Genomic DNA, 21,205 nt, shown 5'->3' on the forward strand with positions numbered 1-21,205 from the left:
TAATATTCTTTTTTATTTCCTTTAGCTCTTGGCTATTAATATAAATCTATTGATGCAAGGGCAGTAACTCTCAGGCAGTGAGTAGACTTAAAGTCTTCCAACACATTAAAGATGCTACATTTACGATATAAAATTATTATGACAGATTGAAAACAAGAAAAAGCTGTAGTTTATATTTCATGCAATACCAAATGTACACTCTGATACTTTACTTTTATTACCACCCTCAAAGGATTTAGCTTCTCTTTTGAATTTCAAGTTAAAGCTGACAGTGCAAGTTAAAAAGCATCTAATTGAGATTTAAAAAAAATACATGTACAGATTTCCAAAAATCGTTTCCGAGACATTCCCCAGTTATGGTAGTGTCGTATCGAAGGACGGGCAGACATTTTTCTTTTTTGTTATGCGTGGATACAACCAAACCGCCGCTGCTATAAAAAGAACATGCTTCGTCACACTCGCATTCACTCTAACCTCAGGTGTTCACGGTGGCACACCTGTATCACCTACACTACATCTGTACATCACGTGACCTACAACTGTATTCGCGAACGACACCAAACAGACGAAGCACTTACCTGTAACCTGAGCAGAAAGATGGTCAGTGTCTCTCAGTTTATCTTTCAAATCTTGTTCAAAATAAAATCTCCAAATAAATGCTGAGATGCATAACGAATTAATCCGAAATACTCTATCCATTTTCTCACGTGTTTTTCGTGGGTGCAGCCATTTCGATAACAAGTAAACAGTCCGAGGAGTTCCAATTTTTACTCGCATCTACACTAGCACTCGGAACTCCTCGGATGTATTCATATTGTCTACACTACACTACACTAGGGCTGTTGTAGTGCAGTAGTGCAGTTTTATCACGATTTAATTGCGTTATGACACGTGCACAAATGATACGAAGACACGGAAAATATATCGATGGAAACTATGGATATAATACTGTAACAGTTGTAAAGACTCAGGTAGGAGTTCTGTTTATAATTTTATTAGGTGCATGTTTTTGTTGAGGCCCAAATTTATTGTATTGACAAAATTTTCTTTTCTTTCTTTTATTGTAAAATAAAATAAATATATATTTATATATATAATTACCTCTTCAAATTCCATATCCAAGTTCTACAGTTGCGTACAATGAAAACAAAAACCCGTTGGCGTATGTATTGAGAACGTATACTATATAATAATGGAGAGATGTGTCGCTTTGCGCATGTATCGATAGACTGATACTTGTCTCAATGAACGCACGCGCTTTTATAGCGGTTCGTATCCATGCATAACGAAAAAGAAAAATGTCTGCCCGTCCTTAGATACGACACTACCATAACTGGGGGATGTCTCAAAAACGATTTTCGGAAATCTGTACATGTGTTATTTTTTTTTAATCTCAATTGGATGCTTTTTAACTTGCACTGTCAGCTTTAAGATAAATAATCCATATCGCACCCCGAAACAAGAGATCTCATAACTTGGTGGCCACCAATGAATGAATTTTATTTCGTTTCTACCTTTCCCTTCTTTCTCTCTTTCCTCTTGATTATTTAGTAACAGGGAGAATCCACAAATAAAATCTAAGAGGAATCCATTAAGAACTAAACTCACAGTGAACAGGAAATAGCAAAAGGAAACTTCAACTGTCAAAATCAAAGATATACAGTTGCCTGTCAGCCATTTTGTTTTCCAATCAAAAACAAAATTAAATGTGTAAAATTAGGAACCAACGAGAATCTACATATGAAAATTGAGAAATATTCTTAACAAAAGTACTAGTTTTCTGATGAACAGCTCAAGCAGCATGCAGACTTCAAACATGTCAAAATTCAAAATGGCCACCCAATGGCCATTTTGTTTTCCAATTACATTTGTAGATTAAGCACAGCTAGGGACAAATTAAGAGAAACCCACATCAGTAATTTGAGAAATACCCATTAAATATTTTCTAATACATGTATATAACAATAGCAAATTACAACCTGTCAAGATTCAAAATGGCAACCCTTCAGCCCTTTTTTTATTGTTTTTAAATCAGTCTCAAAATCAAATATGCACACAAATGACTACCTTACTAAGATAAATATATATGATGATCCGTCTTGTACATTTTGTAAAGAAGAAGAAACAATTTTACATTTTTTTTATGAATATGAATGTGAACACGTTGAGAGGCTGTGGATATTACTTGAAAATTGGATATTTGAAAAAAACTTCTATATATTTAAATCTGTCAAAAAACAAATATTATTTGGAAAAATAGGTAAACAATATGACATCCATAACCTGATTATACTCATCGTTAAACATCGTTCATCACCTCTGTCATATTATTTTATACCATATGCTGCCTTCTATGAAAGGTTTTTTTCCATGTATTATTCACCTATTAGTTATAGCTAAGCTACATACTATGTATTCAAGTTATATATATATATACAGTCTGTGTATGTAAGTGTGTGTGAAAGGTGTCTTTGTTTCTTTCTGTATCATGTAATTACTTTATGTAGAAAATCTTAATAAAAATGTCAAAAGTAAAAGAACTTACAGACCAAGGAGAGCCTACCTATGAAGTTTGAGAAATATCACTCCTGTAGTTCTCAGGAAATAGCAATACCAAACTGGATTGAATGGGCACAACTGTTGACCAAGGGGAATTAACCAACAAATCAATTTTAAGAAAATTAAGCTCTTCAGATACCCCTTTGAAGAAAAAGCAAAAAACAAACTTCAATTGTAGAGATCCAAGTTAGCTGCCTTCCTTCCTGTACTAATCTCACTGAATAGTGATAAGATAAACCTAGGAATTTACAGATAGACCACAGACCATGCGTTCTCCCATGTCACTCAAGCAAATTATGTTCAAAAATGTGATTGCCCAATATATACTACAGTAAAGTGAACTCCTCCCCAGTGGTAGATCCATGACCCCAGGTTAATTAAATTCACAATTCTGGTTAAACACATACAGACCACTCCATCTAGACAGAGTATCTTATTTGGGTGCTCAGAACATTCAGTCGATTTGACCCATTTTGCACCATCCCTCAATCCCCATGGGTCAGTCATTACCAACATGTCCAAACCATCAAACTGCCATCCAAAGTTTATAATTCTAACCAAGTTAGAATGAATTCCTTTAATAACAAATGATAGTCAAAATGTGATGTCCCAAATGAAATATAGTAAAGTTTACCCTCTCCCTAGGAAAAACATGAGACCCCAGGGTCATGAAATTCAAAATTTTGGTAAAAGCACCGCACTCCCCTGGGGGTTGGGAACCATATAATTCACAAGTTTGGTTGACCTTTGGCTATAGAAACTATGTAACTTCAGGGGATAATTTAGAAGTTTCTGAGAAGTGGTCAAAATGGACAGAGGAGGCACTACGACAGACAAAAGACGATTAGAATAGCTCACTCCAGACTTCCTCTCAGATTACCTTATAAATATTACTTAAACATCATTTTGATTGTGAAGTTTTTACTATATAATCTGATGATATATTTCATTGGGTTGATCTCATGATATCCAAGTTGACTGGATCAAATCTATATGTCATATAAGTTATACAGGATCAAAAATTCCCATTAATTAAAAGGGGAATTGTATGCTGTATATCATATAATATGAAAATGAATTTAACAATTATTAGACCATCCATTTTTAGATTGAGTTGCTGCCCTTTGAACATCTATCTGAATTTTATACAAACCACACAAAACTTTGTCCTCATCGGAATGTTCTGACTCAGCTGGACAATCCACCACTAAGTTACAGCGTTTGTGTACAGGAATACACACACCCGCTCCGCAGTCGAATTCTGACAGGTCACATACATTTAATGGCAAATCACCTGTACACGAGAATAAACACAATTAGGATTTATTTCTTCTTATCTTTTAACTTCCTAACAATTTTCTACAAATTTGAAAGCACAAGTATATGATGCAAAAATATACAAAATAAATACACAACATCAAGGCACAAAGTATATGACAGAAATACAAATGACAACTATATAACTGCCTGGTTGTTGTCATATTGTGATTGTTCATGTGTGATGCCAATTTGACCTAGATTAACATAGTGTCATCCTTCCTCACCACCTAGTTACATGTATAGGTATGTGCCCTTCAGTGCCCCCTTCAGTGCCCTTAAGGACATGTGAGCTTATGCTGTGATGATATATGCTGTGGAGCATTATCGGTCAGCTGTCTGGGGTCAACTTTTCCTTTAAACAACTTCTCTCAATAGCCAAGATGCCCAAAGACCTGATGTTAGGTCTGTAGCATACTGAGTTGAATAAAGGGCTACAAAGTTTGTTCAAAGGAATGACCTTGGCCTAAGTTCAAGGCAACAGGGGTCATATAGGCTAAAATGATCTTCAAACAACATCTTCTCAATAACCAAGACACCCAGAGACCTGATGTTCAGTCTGTAGCATATGCTTGGGTGAAGAGCTCCCATGTTTGACCAACATTCAAGGTTACACCAGGGTTCAAACGTGTTGAAAATTTTAAACAATATTTCTCAGTGACCAAGAGACACAGAGACCTGATATTGGGCCAACAGTATGCTGGAGTGACTCTAAATTTTAATCAAATGAATAAAGCTATCTTACTCTGATATTTGAATTAAGTGGTTATCAGCTTAGTATATGCATAAATGACCTAGATCAACTTCAAACATGCTTATTTTATTAATCAAAGGTGAGCAATTCAGGCCTGTTGGACCTCTTATATTATTCTCTTTTTGCTGTTTTGATTGGTCCCAATGTTAATCAATATCTTATTCCCATTTTATTGATTTTGTTTAAGGATTACATGTCTGGTCAAAAGAAAAGAGCCCGATAAATACAGTCTATACTACTTTTAATTGATCACATCTCAATTAAAGTAAAAAACAAAACAAAAAAAACACAAAGATATAAAAAAAATCATCTCTGTAGTATGAATGGTATTGATGTACAAATGTCTGCAAACTTAAATATTCATTTTGAGAACAATTATCCAGGAATTGGGTGAAGTCTGTTTAACAAAATTCCCATTCTGTTGTTTTGACAAACTATTACAGATTGGACTGAGGTTTAATTTGGATTCTTCTTTTATGAATTTTAATTGATTTATTCATTTCTTATGATAATTAGAATTATGAAATATTCATGAGTTTCATCATTTTGCATAAAGTTTAACCACACTGTTATGCAAATTTAAGCTATGAAATATGGTTCAATTTTTTCCCCTCGATCTGCATTCCATACATGTATATATTACAAAGCAGCTAAAGGTACTTACTTCCAAATTCATAGGTTACTAGAATTAAGGATCGCTATTTAATTGTGGAATTAAAAAATATAGATCCCTCACAAAAGAGAAAACCCTTAGAATACAGAGCCCCTGTTTTGACAGTCAATAGTACCACTTCTCAGCTTACATCCAGACAAGAAAACATGTACTGTAAAAGCCTTGTTAAACCAATAAAACTACTTGATTTCCTCTACTAACGTAGCACAAACATTTCTACACCAATTAATTACCAATCAAACAGCGAGTAACCTATCTTTGGTCTGGCAGTTTGCAGAATTGTGGATGACTGATGCAATTATTTATCAAGACCCTTTTAAACTAAGGAACCTTAATGGCCTGTACTATTGATGCAAATGTCAAGATGTCAATTACTGGGGTCTTACCAACCTGTCCACATAGTCCATAAAGTGGTCAGTGTTCTTATAACACCATAAATGTGAAAATTTATTTGTCACTTATTTGACACATCTATTAGCATTGTCAATATAACCATGATACACTCAGTGCCTTAGTTTTATAATGCTTCACCTTTTATGTATATAGCTCACTCAGTGCCTTTAAAGTTTTATAATGCTTCACATTTTATGTATATAGCTCACTCAGTGCCTTTAAAGTTTTATAATGCTTCACCTTTTATGTATATAGCTCACTCAGTGCCTTTAAAGTTTTATAATGCTTCACCTTTTATGTATATAGCTCACTCAGTGCCTTAGTTTTATAATGCTTCACCTTTTATGTATATAGCTCACTCAGTGCCTTAGTTTTTTAATGCTTCACCTTTTATGTATATAGCTCACTCAGTGCCTTTAAAGTTTTATAATGCTTCACATTTTATGTATATAGCTCACTCAGTGCCTTAGTTTTATAATGCTTCACCTTTTATGTATATAGCTCACTCAGTGCCTTAGTTTTATAATGCTTCACATTTTATGTATATAGCTCACTCAGTGCCTTAGTTTTATAATGCTTCACATTTTATGTATATAGCTCACTCAGTGCCTTAGTTTTATAATGCTTCACATTTTATGATTTAATGCTCAAAAATAATTAATCACAAGTCACATATGATATTGTTTTCAATTGATTTTTAAATAAATCTTTGAAGAATATCATCATGAAACGAAGCTATGTTAAATTGGATTATGTGGCCCCTACACCCACAGACAATTCATTAATTACTATGTACCCCCAGCCCCTACCCTTAATAAATTAGATGATGGTATAATTAGGAAGCAAATTAAAAACTGAGCAGCAACTGGTTAGTAACAAGTTACCACTAGTGAGGGGGTTACAACTGCTTAGTAACAAGTTACCACTAGTGAGGGGGTTACAACTGCTTAGTAACAAGTTACTACTAACAACGGTTTACAACTGGTTAGTAACAAGTTACTACTAGTGACTGTTTTCAACTGGTTAGTAACAAGTTACCACTAGTGAGGGGGTTACAACTGCTTAGTAACAAGTTACTACTAACGACGGTTTACAACTGGTTAGTAACAAGTTACTACTAGTGATGGGATACAACTGCTTAGTAACAAGTTACTACTAGTGACGGTTTACAACTGGTTAGTAACAAGTTACTTCTAGTGACTGTTTACAACCGGTTAGTAACATGTTACTACTAGTGATGGGTTACAACTCGTTAGTAACAAGTTACTACTAACGACGGTTTACAACTGGTTAGTAACAAGTTACTACTAGTGATGGGTTACAACTCGTTAGTAACAAGTTACTTCTAGTGACTGTTTTCAACCGGTTAGTAACAAGTTACCACTAGTGATGGGTTACAACTCGTTAGTAACAAGTTACTTCTAGTGACTGTTTTCAACCGGTTAGTAACAAGTTACCACTAGTGAGGGGGTTACAACTGGTTAGTATCAAGTTACTACTAGTGATGGGTTACAACTGCTTAGTAACAAGTTACTACTAACGACGGTTTACAACTGGTTAGTAACAAGTTACTACTAGTGATGGGTTACAACTCGTTAGTATAAAGTTACTACTTAGCGACAAGTTACAACTCGTTAGTAACAAGTTACTACTTAAGTGACAGTTAAGTAAAAGGCTGAGTGATAGCTAACTTCATACCAAAAAGGACCAGTTGTATCACGGACATTGTAGATTAGATTGATGATGCAGGATAGAAAACCTCTATACCAGACTCAAAACATCCAGTTGTAATGTATATATAGCTACAGGTCATTGAATGTTGGCTCAAGTTTGTTTTGGAAACTGTCTACAATTATCGTTGATGTTATATGTCCTCTGGGAGACTGTTTTGTGTACTCAATGTCCTTACAGAGAAGAAGGTTTTTTTTAAGTGAAGCTCTGAAGTCTGTTGAGGATATAAGTGTCTTCCAGACAGTTTGGTCAGGGCATTGCTGTGTAGTACAGTCATATAACACATATGATCATGGCCTGATGAAGACCAACACGAGACAAAAATATCCAATCTCATCATATATAGACTTTCCTACAGACTTCAAACATAGAATTTCCTACGGACTTCATACATAGACTTTCCTACGGACTCCATACATAGACTTTCCTACGGACTTCATACATAGAATTTCCTACGGACTTCATACATAGAATTTCCTACAGACTTCATACATAGACTTTACTATGGACTTCATACATAGAATTTCCTATGGACTTCATACATAGACTTTCCTACGGACTCCATACATAGACTTTCCTACGGACTTCATACATAGAATTTCCTACGGACTTCATACATAGAATTTCCTACAGACTTCAAACATAGAATTTCCTACGGACTTCATACATAGACTTTCCTACGGACTCCATACATAGACTTTCCTACGGACTTCATACATAGAATTTCCTACGGACTTCATACATAGAATTTCCTACAGACTTCATACATAGAATTTCCTACGGACTTCATACATAGACTTTACTATGGACTTCATACATAGAATTTCCTACAAACTTCATACGTAGACTTTCCTACGGACTTCATACATAGACTTTCCTACAGACTTCATACATAGAATTTCCTACGGACTTCATACATAGACTTTCCTACCGACTTCATACATAGAATTTCCTACGGACTTCATACATAGACTTTCCTATGGACTTCATACATAGAATTTCCTACGGACTTCATACATAGACTTTCCTCAGACTTCATACATAGACTTTACTACGGACTTCATACATAGAATTTCCTACGGACTTCATACATAGACTTTCCTACGGACTTCATACATAGACTTTCCTACGGACTTCATACATAGAATTTCCTACAGACTTCATACATAGAATTTCATACAGACTTCATACATAGAATTTCCTACAGACTTCATACATAGACTTTCCTACGGACTTCATATATAGACTTTCCTACGGACTTCATACATAGACTTTCCTACAAACTTCATACATAGACTTTCCTACGGACTTCATACATAGAATTTCCTACAGACTTCATACATAGACTTTCCTACGGACTTCATACATAGAATTTCCTACAGACTTCATACATAGAATTTCCTACAGACTTCATACATAGACTTTCCTACGGACTTCATACATAGAATTTCCTACAGACTTCATACATAGACTTTCCTACGGACTTCATACATAGAATTTCCTACAGACTTCATACATAGAATTTCCTACAGACTTCATACATAGAATTTCCAACAGACTTCATACAAGTAGACTTTCCTACGGACTTCATACATAGAATTTCCTACGGACTTCATACATAGAATTTACTACGGACTTCATACATAGAATTTCATACGGACTTCATATACATAGACTTTCCTACGGACTTCATACATAGACTTTCCTACGGACTTCATACATAGACTTTCCTACGGACTTCATACATAGACTTTCCTACGGACTTCATACATAGACTTTCCTCAGACTTCATACATAGAATTTCCTACAGACTTCATACATAGAATTTCCTACGGACTTCATACATAGACTTTCCTACAGACTTCATACATAGAATTTCCTACGGACTTCATACATAGACTTTCCTTCAGACTTCATACATAGAATTTCCTACGGACTTCATACATAGACTTTACTACGGACTTCATACATAGAATTTCCTACAGACTTCATACATAGACTTTCCTACAGACTTCATACATAGACTTTCCTACGGACTTCATACATAGAATTTCCTTTGGACTTCATACATAGACTTTCTTATGGACTTCATACATAGAATTTCCTACAGACTTCATATATAGACTTTCCTTCAGACTTCATACATAGACTTTCCTACGGACTTCATACATAGAATTTCCTACGGACTTCATACATAGAATTTCCTACAGACTTCATACATAGAATTTCCTACGGACTTCATACATAGAATTTCCTACGGACTTCATACATAGAATTTCCTACAGACTTCATACATAGAATTTCCTACGGACTTCATACATAGAATTTCCTACAGACTTAATTCATACATAGAATTTCCTACAGACTTAATTCATACATAGAATTTCCTACGGACTTCACACATAGAATTTCCTGCAGACTTCATACATAGACTTTCCTGCAGACTTCATATATAGAATTTCCAACAGACTTAATTCATACATAGAATTTCCTACGGACTTAATTCATACATAGAATTTCCTACAGACTTCATACATAGAATTTCCAACAGACTTGAATTCATACATAAAATTTCTCAAAACATGTTATATCATTGAATAACATGAATAACACCCATCTATTGTGGTGGAAAGCAAAATCATTTAATTACTGTAAAAGTGTAGAAAACAATTCCAGTATACAATATGTATATGTTCCAATATTTTTGTCACCAAAAGAAAGTCAGCAAAAGTGTTCCTTTGAAAGTTGTCTAGATTGCTGATTTGGTTTTGAACATTTTTTAGAAATAATATGAAGTGAAAAGTCTGCATTAATGCATTCAGTTCCAAAAACATTCAAAGAGCTGTCATTATTCCTTTCATCACGAAGAAATAAGAGGATTCCTCTAATAGATCAGGGAACTGATGAATGCATTGGTAAGTAATATGTAACCAAGCTATTTTACTGTTATCCAGACCAAGATAACTGACATGTTAACCCATGGGACTTGTTATCCTGTACTGATTCCTTGTTTGACATGTCATATGACTGACCCTGCGAATAATTTCCGGAACGGCCAACTTCACTCCTGAAAAGATCACCATGAGGCTAACCAAATCATGCTGCTGAATTGATGATCAGAATAATGGCAACAACTTTCCTCGTTGATTGTAAATACTCGCCCCATTTGTACATGAATGAGCCGAATCGGCAGAGGTATAATAGGGTGGCCAATTCTCTTTCCCCCAGGTCAGTCAATATCATCGCTGTATAATGTGGCATTGCCTTGGTGACTCGGGAACTGTACAGCTATGTGGGAAGCATTTTTAGCTGCACTAACAAACATTGTCAGATCTGTTGATTAAGAGTGGTGACATCTTGAACTGAATACTCTCCACTGTTTTACTCTGACCGAAAATTGTAGGAAACTGAAGTTCCTTCGGGACTGCTGTGGAGATTTCTAATGAGTTGTCTGGAAGTCTGAGGAGACTAATATCTTCTCAACTTCATGCTGATACGACATAATACTGTGACAGCTCTCACGACAATCATAACCATTCCTTTCTCATGTTCCTCATGAATACAAAACCAGTTTCTGCACTAAGATGAAGTATCACCCAATCCAATGTTATTATAGTCAGGGGAAATATATATTGTATCATTCTTAAGTTTATCATCCTTTTTATATAAAATAAAGAACAGGCCAATGGGGCCTGCATCACTCACCTGGATATTCAGTGAATACTGACCCTATTTTCTAATTTGCTTTGAATTATCTATAAAACCTGAACGCTTAATGTTAGAGGTAAAAAAAAAAGAGTTGACTTCCATGTAGTCAACTCTTTTTTCCCTCAAATTTTAACCTTTCAGGTGGTTCCAAAGGCAATTAAAAGAAAATTTAGCAGAAAAGTGCTCAACTTTAATAATCAGTTTTGACTTCCTCCACTCGGCTCTGCCCAGGCTAACTCAGCAGCCTCCATCGAGGAATATAGACTATTTTTATAATTTTTTATAATATGCAGTTCCTGTCACCCAAGGTCGCAGACAAAAGTATATTCTATGTCAGAGAATAATTTGCCAGAACTATCAGACTACATTATACTTTTAAATCATCTTGAAGCGATAACAAAGAGAAAACAATCTTATAAGGGTGAATTACTAGTCTCAAAACAAACGTTAGAAAGATTCAATTATCACTTCTCAAGATCATAAAGTGATAACATTAAAGAATTGTTTAAGGAGAAATTCTAAATGGGAAAAGTAATTGGACTGAAAATATGTGTAACTCTAACCCTGTATGCTGAGCTCCTCTAGATTGATCTTGTCCACCACAATGAAGCTGTCTGCAGAGAAAATCTGTCCATGTAGCTGTATGTAGAACTCGTCAGTAGTACCCAGGGTAAAGTTGACCATCTGTAGTGTCCATCTGTAATAGCAGATATATATATGTAACATTACTTACAGAGATTGGATTCTGCTCTTAGTGACTCCTTCCTCTAATGTCCGCCATCTAGGAGTTTAAACAAGCCAAAATAATAATAACACTTGATTATTAAAACTCTGGTATTGTTCCTGGAGAATCTGATTATTAAAACTCTGGTATTGTTCCTGGAGAATCTGATTATTAAAACTCTGGTATTGTTCCTGGAGAATCTGATTATTAAAACTCTGGTATTGTTCCTGGAGAATCTGATTATTAAAACTCTGGTATTGTTCCTGGAGAATCTGATTATTAAAACTCTGGTATTGTTCCTGGAGAATCTGAAATAACTCTTTGACAAAATTTAACAGGTTTGTATTTTTCCAAGAGATAAATTACTTTGTAACATGTTTTTAGAGAAAGTAGCAAGGCAGTTGTCATGTTGACTTTCAAATCAATAGAAAATAACTCTCTTTGCAGACAACATTTCCTGGTGTAGGAAACACTACATAGTGGTATACATGTACTTTTCCTTGTTTACAGTTCTTAATGTATACAGACAATTTAAGGAAATTTAAATGAACTGATAATATATCAGAAGTGCATTATGATAATTTCAAAACATAAAACAAGTCTTGGCCCTTCATTCCAAATGTTTTCAACTTTTAAATGAGATACACTGTGAATTATATTATGGAAAACCTAAGCTCGTAGAATAAAGCATGCAATGTATAGGGACAGACATCTTGAGGCAATCATCATTGCCTTTCTTGGAGAACAAAGTAATAAGCGTTTTTCAATTGCATATCTAACAAACCAGAAGTGTATGACCTCAGGGAAACAGAATAACGGTAGAAAATGCTGAATCTGAAGTCACACATCTACACACTGCATGATGGCAGCACAAGGGCAATTGTTATACTGGTGCAGAAAAGCTTGAATAACATTACATATTATAGAGTCATTACATTGAAATCCATGGCACATTAATCATGTTCCAAGCCAGCACTTATCCATCAATAAATTATTTATGTCAATAATACCACATATTCCATGTTACTAAAGACCCCTTTGACTCTTAATCACAGAAACCATTATCCATCAAAGTGATGTCTGTATTTTTATTGCAGAAAATAAGATGGTGCTTAATTCAATCTAATATCAACAAGCATACTAGATATCGCTAAAAATATACATGTCCCAGGTACCAGTCTCTGCCAGCTATTACGCTGTAATGATTTATAAAGAAACTTAAACAATAATATTATGGTACTTTATATTGTGAGAGAAGCTTGATCAAAATCCCTCAAGGAATGAAGCCACTGCAGGAGCACTGACTAAGGATTTTCTAAAAATAGTAACAGTGACCTTGACCTTGACCAAACAACCCTGAATCCCTGAAAATCAAACTTCTCCGGGATATTATGGTCGTTTGTAATTGTGTGAAGTTTGATCAAAACTTCAGTGATCCTTACGTACGTATGTACGTTAATGTACATACAAGACGGGCGGAGGGGAAACGTTAGTAGTTCCCCTGGTTTCAATGGCAGGGGAGACAAGGGGACTAATAACTAGAATATTACTTAATTGAAAGGTTATAACCATATAGTTGTGACAAGGAATGACCAATGATTTATAAATGAACCACATGTAGTTATCATTACTTCACAACAAATCAATAATAAAATCATGTAGACAAGACAATATATTAAGATTGTTGAAATTAAGGTATCTAGTTTCTGAGGTCCCCATGCATCACAGATATTTTCATCAGAACATTGAAGTTCAATAATCCATAATATGAGGAACATCAGAAATGTCACAGATATTATTAAAGCAAATGGCCATTGTTAGGGCTGAATGACACCTATATATGAAACATTAGAAAAATGTGCTGGTGGTGTATTTATATGATAACCTAGAAATCGACACATTCCTAGACAACACTGCTCTGTTAGAGGGAAGAAAACATACATGGATATGCCTTACTCTAAAAGAAAGTTCAGTGAAAACACTGAAAATAGTTTTACATACATAGAGATTGTTGAAGATTGTATTCAATCATTAGGAGTAAGTGAATGAGTGTTCTCAGGTCCAATACCCGTACAAAGTCAGTCAATAAGCCAGTCATCTCAGAAAGAAGCTGTATCTAAGATATTTACTTATACCATCGATTCCATCATTGTCAAGCTGTTAATTAGCCGCTGTGTTGTCCTAAAGAAGATTTATGGACGATACAAAATCTGTCTCCATCACCTGTCCTTTCAGACAGCTAAGACTGTTAGGATTGATACTGCCTACACATAGTCTACACATCACCAAACCAGCTTACAAAAATGTAGCAATCATCATCACAATCTACAAAATTCAGATATAATAGTGAAGCGCTGGGCTTAATCTACACTCAACTGAGACAAAGTTCAAGTGAAAGGAATTTGGTTATGCAAATTAATGTCACCCATGCTACCCCAGCATGCAGATGCCAATACAATGTTTAAACAAAGCAAAAGAAAAAAGTATTCAAAGCCAAATTGGAACTCAAGCAATGAGTGTATTATCCCATCAGAAGACATTATTAGCCAAAGTTGACACCTTGAATCCTGAAACCTGAATGTAGCATGTGTAAGGTGCTGTGACAGTGCTGGTCTAATAACAACAATAACAGTCTCAACAAATCAGAGGATTGCCATTTTGATTCCAAAATCTATTTCATTTAGAATTTAAAGTATATTTCCTTTGTATCAATGCCACATTATTTCATTTAATCTGTCAGGTAAATAGTGCTTCTTACAGCAATGTAACAGAAGGGCAATAATGATCATACTTCTGGGACCAAAAATTTGAAAAACTGAAAACTAAACACGAGGTCTACAAACAAGAGGTCCAATGGGCTGTATCGCTCACCTGGCTCTACAGCAAATTTGCAGTTGATTGAGGTCATTTCTACAGACACTATGCTGATAACAACTTTATCCAAATATCAGAGTAAGCTAGGTTTATTCATGTCAATATATTTTCTAGTCCTTCATTCCAGCATACTATTGGCCTAAGATCGGGTCTTGGTGACTCTTGGCTCTAAGCATGCTACAGACAGGCCCAATATCAAGTCCCTGGGCCTCTTAGTTATTGAGAAGAAGTCTTTTTAAAGATTTTAGCCTATTTGACCCATGTGACCTTGAATGAAGGTCAAGGTCATCTATTTGAACAAACTTGGCAGCCCTTCACCCAAGCATGCTACAGGCCCAATATCAAGTCCCTGGGCCTCTTGGTTATTGAGAAGAAGTTGTTTGAAGATTATAGCCTATTTGACCCATGTGACCTTGAACGAAGGTCAAGGTCATTTATCTTAACAAACTTGGTGGCCCTTCCCCACAGCATGCTACAGGCTAAATATCAAGTCCCTGGGCCTCTTGGTTATTGAGAAGAAGTCAATTGAAGATTATAGCTTATTTTACCCATGTGACCTTGAATGAAGGTCAAGGTCATTTATTTGAACAAACTTGGTAGCCCTTCGCCCCAGCATGCTACAGGCCCAATATGAGGTTCCTAGCCCTCTTGGTTATTGAGAAGAAGTCGTTTGAAGATTATAGCCTATTTGACCCATGTGACCTTGAACGAAGGTCAAGGTCATTTATCTTAACAAACTTGGTGGCCCTTCCCCGCAGCATGCTACAGGCTAAATATCAAGTCCCTGGGCCTCTTGGTTATTGAGAAGAAGTCAATTGAAGATTATAGCTTATTTTACCCATGTGACCTTGAATGAAGGTCAAGGTCATTTATTAAACAAACTTGGTAGCCCTTCGCCCCAGCATGCTACAGGCCTAATATGAGGTTCCTGGCCCTCTTGGTTATTGAGAAGAAGTTGTTTAAATGAAAAAGTTGACGCCGGGCGGACGGCCGGATAACGGACGCCGCACCACGGCATAAGCTCACTTGCCCTTCGGGCAGGTGAGCTAATAAATGAATATACTAATCATAAAGTTCTCATGTCTCTATACATTGACTCAGTAGTTCAGGAAGAGTTATTCGGTCAATAAGTTTTCATCTATTGATCAGACAGACAGAAGAAGCAAAATACTAACTCCAAGAAGTCCAGTTCACCGGAAAAATGTTTGTAACCTTGCCTTTACAAATACTTTTACATAAATGAATAATATAAAATGCCAATAAAGATTTAGATTAATTACCTGACTATACATTTATAGGAATGTGTTTTATTTAATTAGTGAATCCCAGTTTGATTACACTTTAAATTATTGTAGTGTCCACTCAGCTCCTGTATTGGTCCGATATTATTATTTCATTTCAAGGTGTAATCCAACCAGGCTTCACTAATTAAATAAAATCCATTCCTATAATCATACAGTCATGTAATCTAGATCTTTATTGTAATATCATATCATTTATTGGATAACCTTGGCCAGGATCCATATTATGTAAGTATGAAGAAATATCAAGCACAGTCACTTAGTCTGCATGGAAGCAAACTGTGTCATAACACAAGAATTTATCCAGGGCAAACTTAATGAAGATCTTGTTTCCTGTTTACAACATTATAATTGACATCAACTGATAATTTCCTGATACAATCTGATCTTATATCATGTCTTTTTCTGATATACATATGAATGTAAAGTTAAGACAACAATAAAGCTTAAGAATGTTACCAAGGATTGGGAAATTGTTTTCAGCTATATTTAACATAAAAACTGAAATAACAGAACACGTACCAACCCCTATATCCCGCTATACTTAAAAACTGAAATAACAGAACTCCAACCCCTATATCCCACTATACTTAAAAACTGAAATAACAGAACACCAACCCCTATATCCCGCTATACTTAAAAACTGAAATAACAGAACTCCAACCCCTATATCTCGCTATACTTAACATAAAAACTGAAATAACAGAACTCCAACCCCTATATATCCAGCATTGCTTAAAAACTGAAATAACAGAACACCAACCCCTATATCCCGCTATACTTAACATAAAAACTGAAATAACAGAACACCAACCCCTATATCCCGCTATACTTAACATAAAAACTGAAATAACAGAACTCCAACCCCTATATCCCGCTATACTTAACATAAAAACTGAAATAACAGAACTCCAACCCCTATATATCCCGCTATACTTAAAAACTGAAATAACAGAACTCCAACCCCTATATCCCGCTATACTTAACATAAAAACTGAAATAACAGAACACCAACCCCTATATCCCGCTATACTATATATTAAAACTAAAATAATAAAAAGAGTTTAGAACTACTTTGCTTAAAGTCATCTTCACTTGCCAAGGCTTCTGATTGTTTCAAGCTTCGAGACAAAATTTCCCCCCAAAAAATTGAGCTTGAAACTACTCTGCTATTAGACTATCTTTCCCTGGAAAAAAGTTTCAACTTAGCAATCTCTCAATTTTTTTTGTTATGTAAATGATTTAAGATTTACAAACGTTATAGTTTCAGACTTGTCTCTAATCAATGTGGACTTAATTAGGTCAGTCATCCCCTGTTTTTGTTATGATATACATATATCTTCATTCCGACGGTGGACATGAGCAAATAACATTCATGGTTATACTGTTCCAAACATGATTCGAATTAACCAATGTGAAGTAGAATTTCTTTATGTTTATTTTGAACTTTTGACAGAATATGTTTATTTTGAACTTTTGACAGAAACTGTTCGTATCAAACTTTAAATTTCATAATGAAAAGAAAGTCGACTTTTAGCATACTTTTATATATATCTTAGTAATTATCTAATGACAATGTCCCTTTAATTATCTACTGTATTGAATATAAATCAGGGGATAAAACAGGTCACTATCATCTTCTTATATTGAGAAGTACTTGACAACAAGATAATTATTTTCTAGAACTTAGCTATGCTAATTGTATTGAAGCAGTATAGGATATCTCGATCCATGTATAGATGTGACTCTGTAATTTCCAGGAAGGCAAACCATTCCTGAAGTTTCCTCCAACAAGGAAATTTTTTCACATCTTGAGTAGATGTGACTGTCAGAATATATGTTTGTGTTATCTGATTAGCAAAAATCAATAGAGAGGATGAAATACTACCTACATTGTCATTATAATATCAGATACGGATAGGCTACATGTATGTCCAAGAATAGAGGCTTGAGGCTTGTACTGGTATACACCAGGTGTTAGAAGATATGCCATGCTGCTAAAAATCTGTGCCAACCATAATGTCCAACCTTTTTGTTCTTGCGCTTGATTTCATATTAAGGAATCATTGGTAGAAATGACTGATCATATCAAAAGCTCACTTAAATTCATAATCGAAACGTGAGTGCATTTTCCTGTTATCATGAACTCCAACAATTTTAAGTGGGCCATGGCATAATCGGTCATCAGAGAAATTTAAAAGTGTCACAATGGCAGGATGATACAAGCTTGTGCCATATATCATGATTAACTAAATGTACAGATGATAATTTTTTAAGTCACAGTACCACTTAATAACAAGAGGCCAAGAGGGCCTGTATCATTCACCTCTCTATGGCAGTGAATACAGGAAAACAGTGAATACAGGAAGGGGCCGTGGTGGCCGAGTGGTTAAGGTGTACCGACACTTTAACACTAGCCCTCCACCACTGGGTTGCGAGTTCGAAACCTATGTGGGGCAGTTGCCAGGTACTGACCGTAGGCCGGTGGTTTTTCTCCGGGTACTCTGGCTTTCCTCCACCTCCAAAACCTGGCACATCCTTAAATGACCCTGGCTGTTAATAGGACGTTAAACAAAAACAAACCAAAACAAACCAAACAGGAAAACAAAAAAGAATTTTGATGACTATGTTTTATTTTCCATATTTGGCCCCATCACTCAGGCTCGTATGGCCAAGCCCACCATTTATACTAAATAGGTTCTCCTTCACCCAAGGATGCTTCAGACCAAATATGGACAAACTCCTTTCATTCCTACAGAAAAGGGCTTTTAATTTAACAAGAGTTAACATTTACCAGTTGGTAAAAGAGTGGTAATATGTCTCAGAAACCCCAAAAAATTAAAATATAGGTTGTACTGACCATGTTACTTCTTGATGATTTTTAAGGGGGTTGCATAAAACCAACATGTTTTCAAACAACATGAATGCAATCTTTACCTAAAACATTCTTTGAAGAAAAATCATTAACTACCGATGATTCACAATAAACAGCAAACAACAACAGAATCAGCACTTTAGTCAATGTTTCACAAGAAACAGCAAACAACAATAGAATGAGCATTTTAGTCAATGTTTCACAATAAACAGCAAACAACAATAGAACAAGCACTTTAGTCAATGTTTCACAATAAACAGCAAACAACAACAGAATCAGCACTTTAGTCAATGTTTCACAAGAAACAGCAAACAAGGATAGAATGAGCACTTTAGTCAATGTTTCACAAGAAACGGCAAACAAGAATAGAACAAGCACTTTAGTCAATGTTTCACAATAAACAGCAAACAACAACAGAATCAGCACCTTAGTCAATGTTTCACAATCAACAGCAAACAACAACAGAATCAGCACCTTAGTCAATGTTTAACAATAAACAGCAAACAACAATAGAATGAGCATTTTAGTCAATGTTTCACAAGAAACAGCAAACAACAACAGAATCAGCACTTTAGTCAATGTTTCACAAGAAACAGCAAACAACAACAGAATCAGCACTTTAGTCAATGTTTCACAAAAAACAATAGAATCAGCACTTTAGTCAATGTTTCACAAGAAACAGCAAACAACAACAGAATCAGCACTTTAGTCAATGTTTCACAAAAAACAATAGAATCAGCACTTTAGTCAATGTTTCACAAGAAACAGCAAACAACAACAGAATCAGCACTTTAGTCGACCTACATTAGCAGTACATAGATGGTGAGTATCTACATCAATAATGTCACAACTAATAGAGTTGTAAGGATTTTCACAAGATAAAAGATTCACTTTTTTAAATAGTAAAACATTTAAATTATATCTATAGCCAAATAACAATCATCAAATCATTATCTGACGGGATTTTTGGATGAAGCTGAGTGGGATTACATTAAGTGGATGTCTCTAACTTCCAATGCCTACACACAACAGTCCATGCCTTGAGAAATCAAATCACATTTGCATCTTGCTTTTCTTCTATTTGCAGACAATCTTGTATTCATGTATGCCCCAAGCAGTCACTGACAACAATTGCTTCACTGAACCTGTGTCTAACCAAATCTTAGTTACAAAGACCAATTCAGGATCATTCTGGACACACATGGATTCTATTGTCATTTTCAAAGAAATTCCCAGCAACACCAAACCTTACCATGGTAACACAAATACTAACACACATAAAACACTCACCACCACAACCCATGATCAGCATAATCATTATTTAAACCCCTAGTAACACACAAAACCTAACCGCTAATGTTTATCATCACAACCCTAGTTACACAAAATCTTAGCTGTAATGTTTATTATCACAACCCTAGCAACCGAAAATTCTAACTCTAATGTTTATCATCACAACCCTAGCAACAACAAAAAAAACCTTAACTCTAATGTCTATCATCACAACCCTAGTTACACAAAACCTAACCTCTAATGTCTATCATCACAACCCTAGCAACACAAAACCTAACCTCTAATGTCTATCATCACAACCCTAGTTACACAAAACCTTAGCTCTAATGTTTATCATCACAACCCTAGCAACACAAAATTTTAACTCTAATAACATTCATCACCATAACCGTAACAACACTTAAATTCTGATCAACACTAAATGACACAAAAACATACATATATTACAATTCTAGCTTCTCTCATTATTACAACTGTTAGACATAGTATTCAAGATATTTCTAGCAACATTTATATCAGCATAACCCTAGCAACAACCACAGTCACACTTACACTTCTCAACAACCATAGTCACACTTACACTTCTCAACAACCACAGTCACACTTACACTTCTCAACAACCACAGTCGCACTTACACTTCTCAACAACCACAGTCACACTTACACTTCTCAACAACCACAGTCACACTTACACTTCTCAACAACCACAGTCACACTTACACTTCTCAACAACCACAGTCACACTTACACTTCTCAACAACCACAGTCACACTTACACTTCTCAACAACCACAGTCACACTTACACTTCTCAAAAACCACAGTCGCACTTACACTTCTCAACAACCACAGTCACACTTACACTTCTCAACAACCACAGTCACACTTACACTTCTCAACAACCAGTCACACTTACACTTCTCAACAACCACAGTCACACTTACACTTCTCAGCAACCACAGTCACACTTACACTTCTCAACAACCACAGTCACACTTACCCTTC

The 21,205-nt window shown here is 35.4% G+C and overlaps 1 protein-coding gene across 1 annotated transcript in view; it reads right to left on the bottom strand.

Annotated features, from left to right (window-relative positions):
• Positions 1 to 21,205, bottom strand: part of LOC117324316 (ALK tyrosine kinase receptor-like) — a 289,372-nt gene that overhangs the window by 109,288 nt on the left and 158,879 nt on the right. Inside the window, 2 exon segments of the mRNA XM_033880102.1 lie at positions 3,713 to 3,853; positions 11,699 to 11,832. Of these exon segments, the coding sequence (XP_033735993.1) occupies positions 3,713 to 3,853; positions 11,699 to 11,832 (275 nt within the window).

This window comes from Pecten maximus, chromosome 3 (assembly GCF_902652985.1).
Source record: "Pecten maximus chromosome 3, xPecMax1.1, whole genome shotgun sequence".
Lineage (NCBI taxonomy): Eukaryota > Metazoa > Mollusca > Bivalvia > Pectinida > Pectinidae > Pecten > Pecten maximus.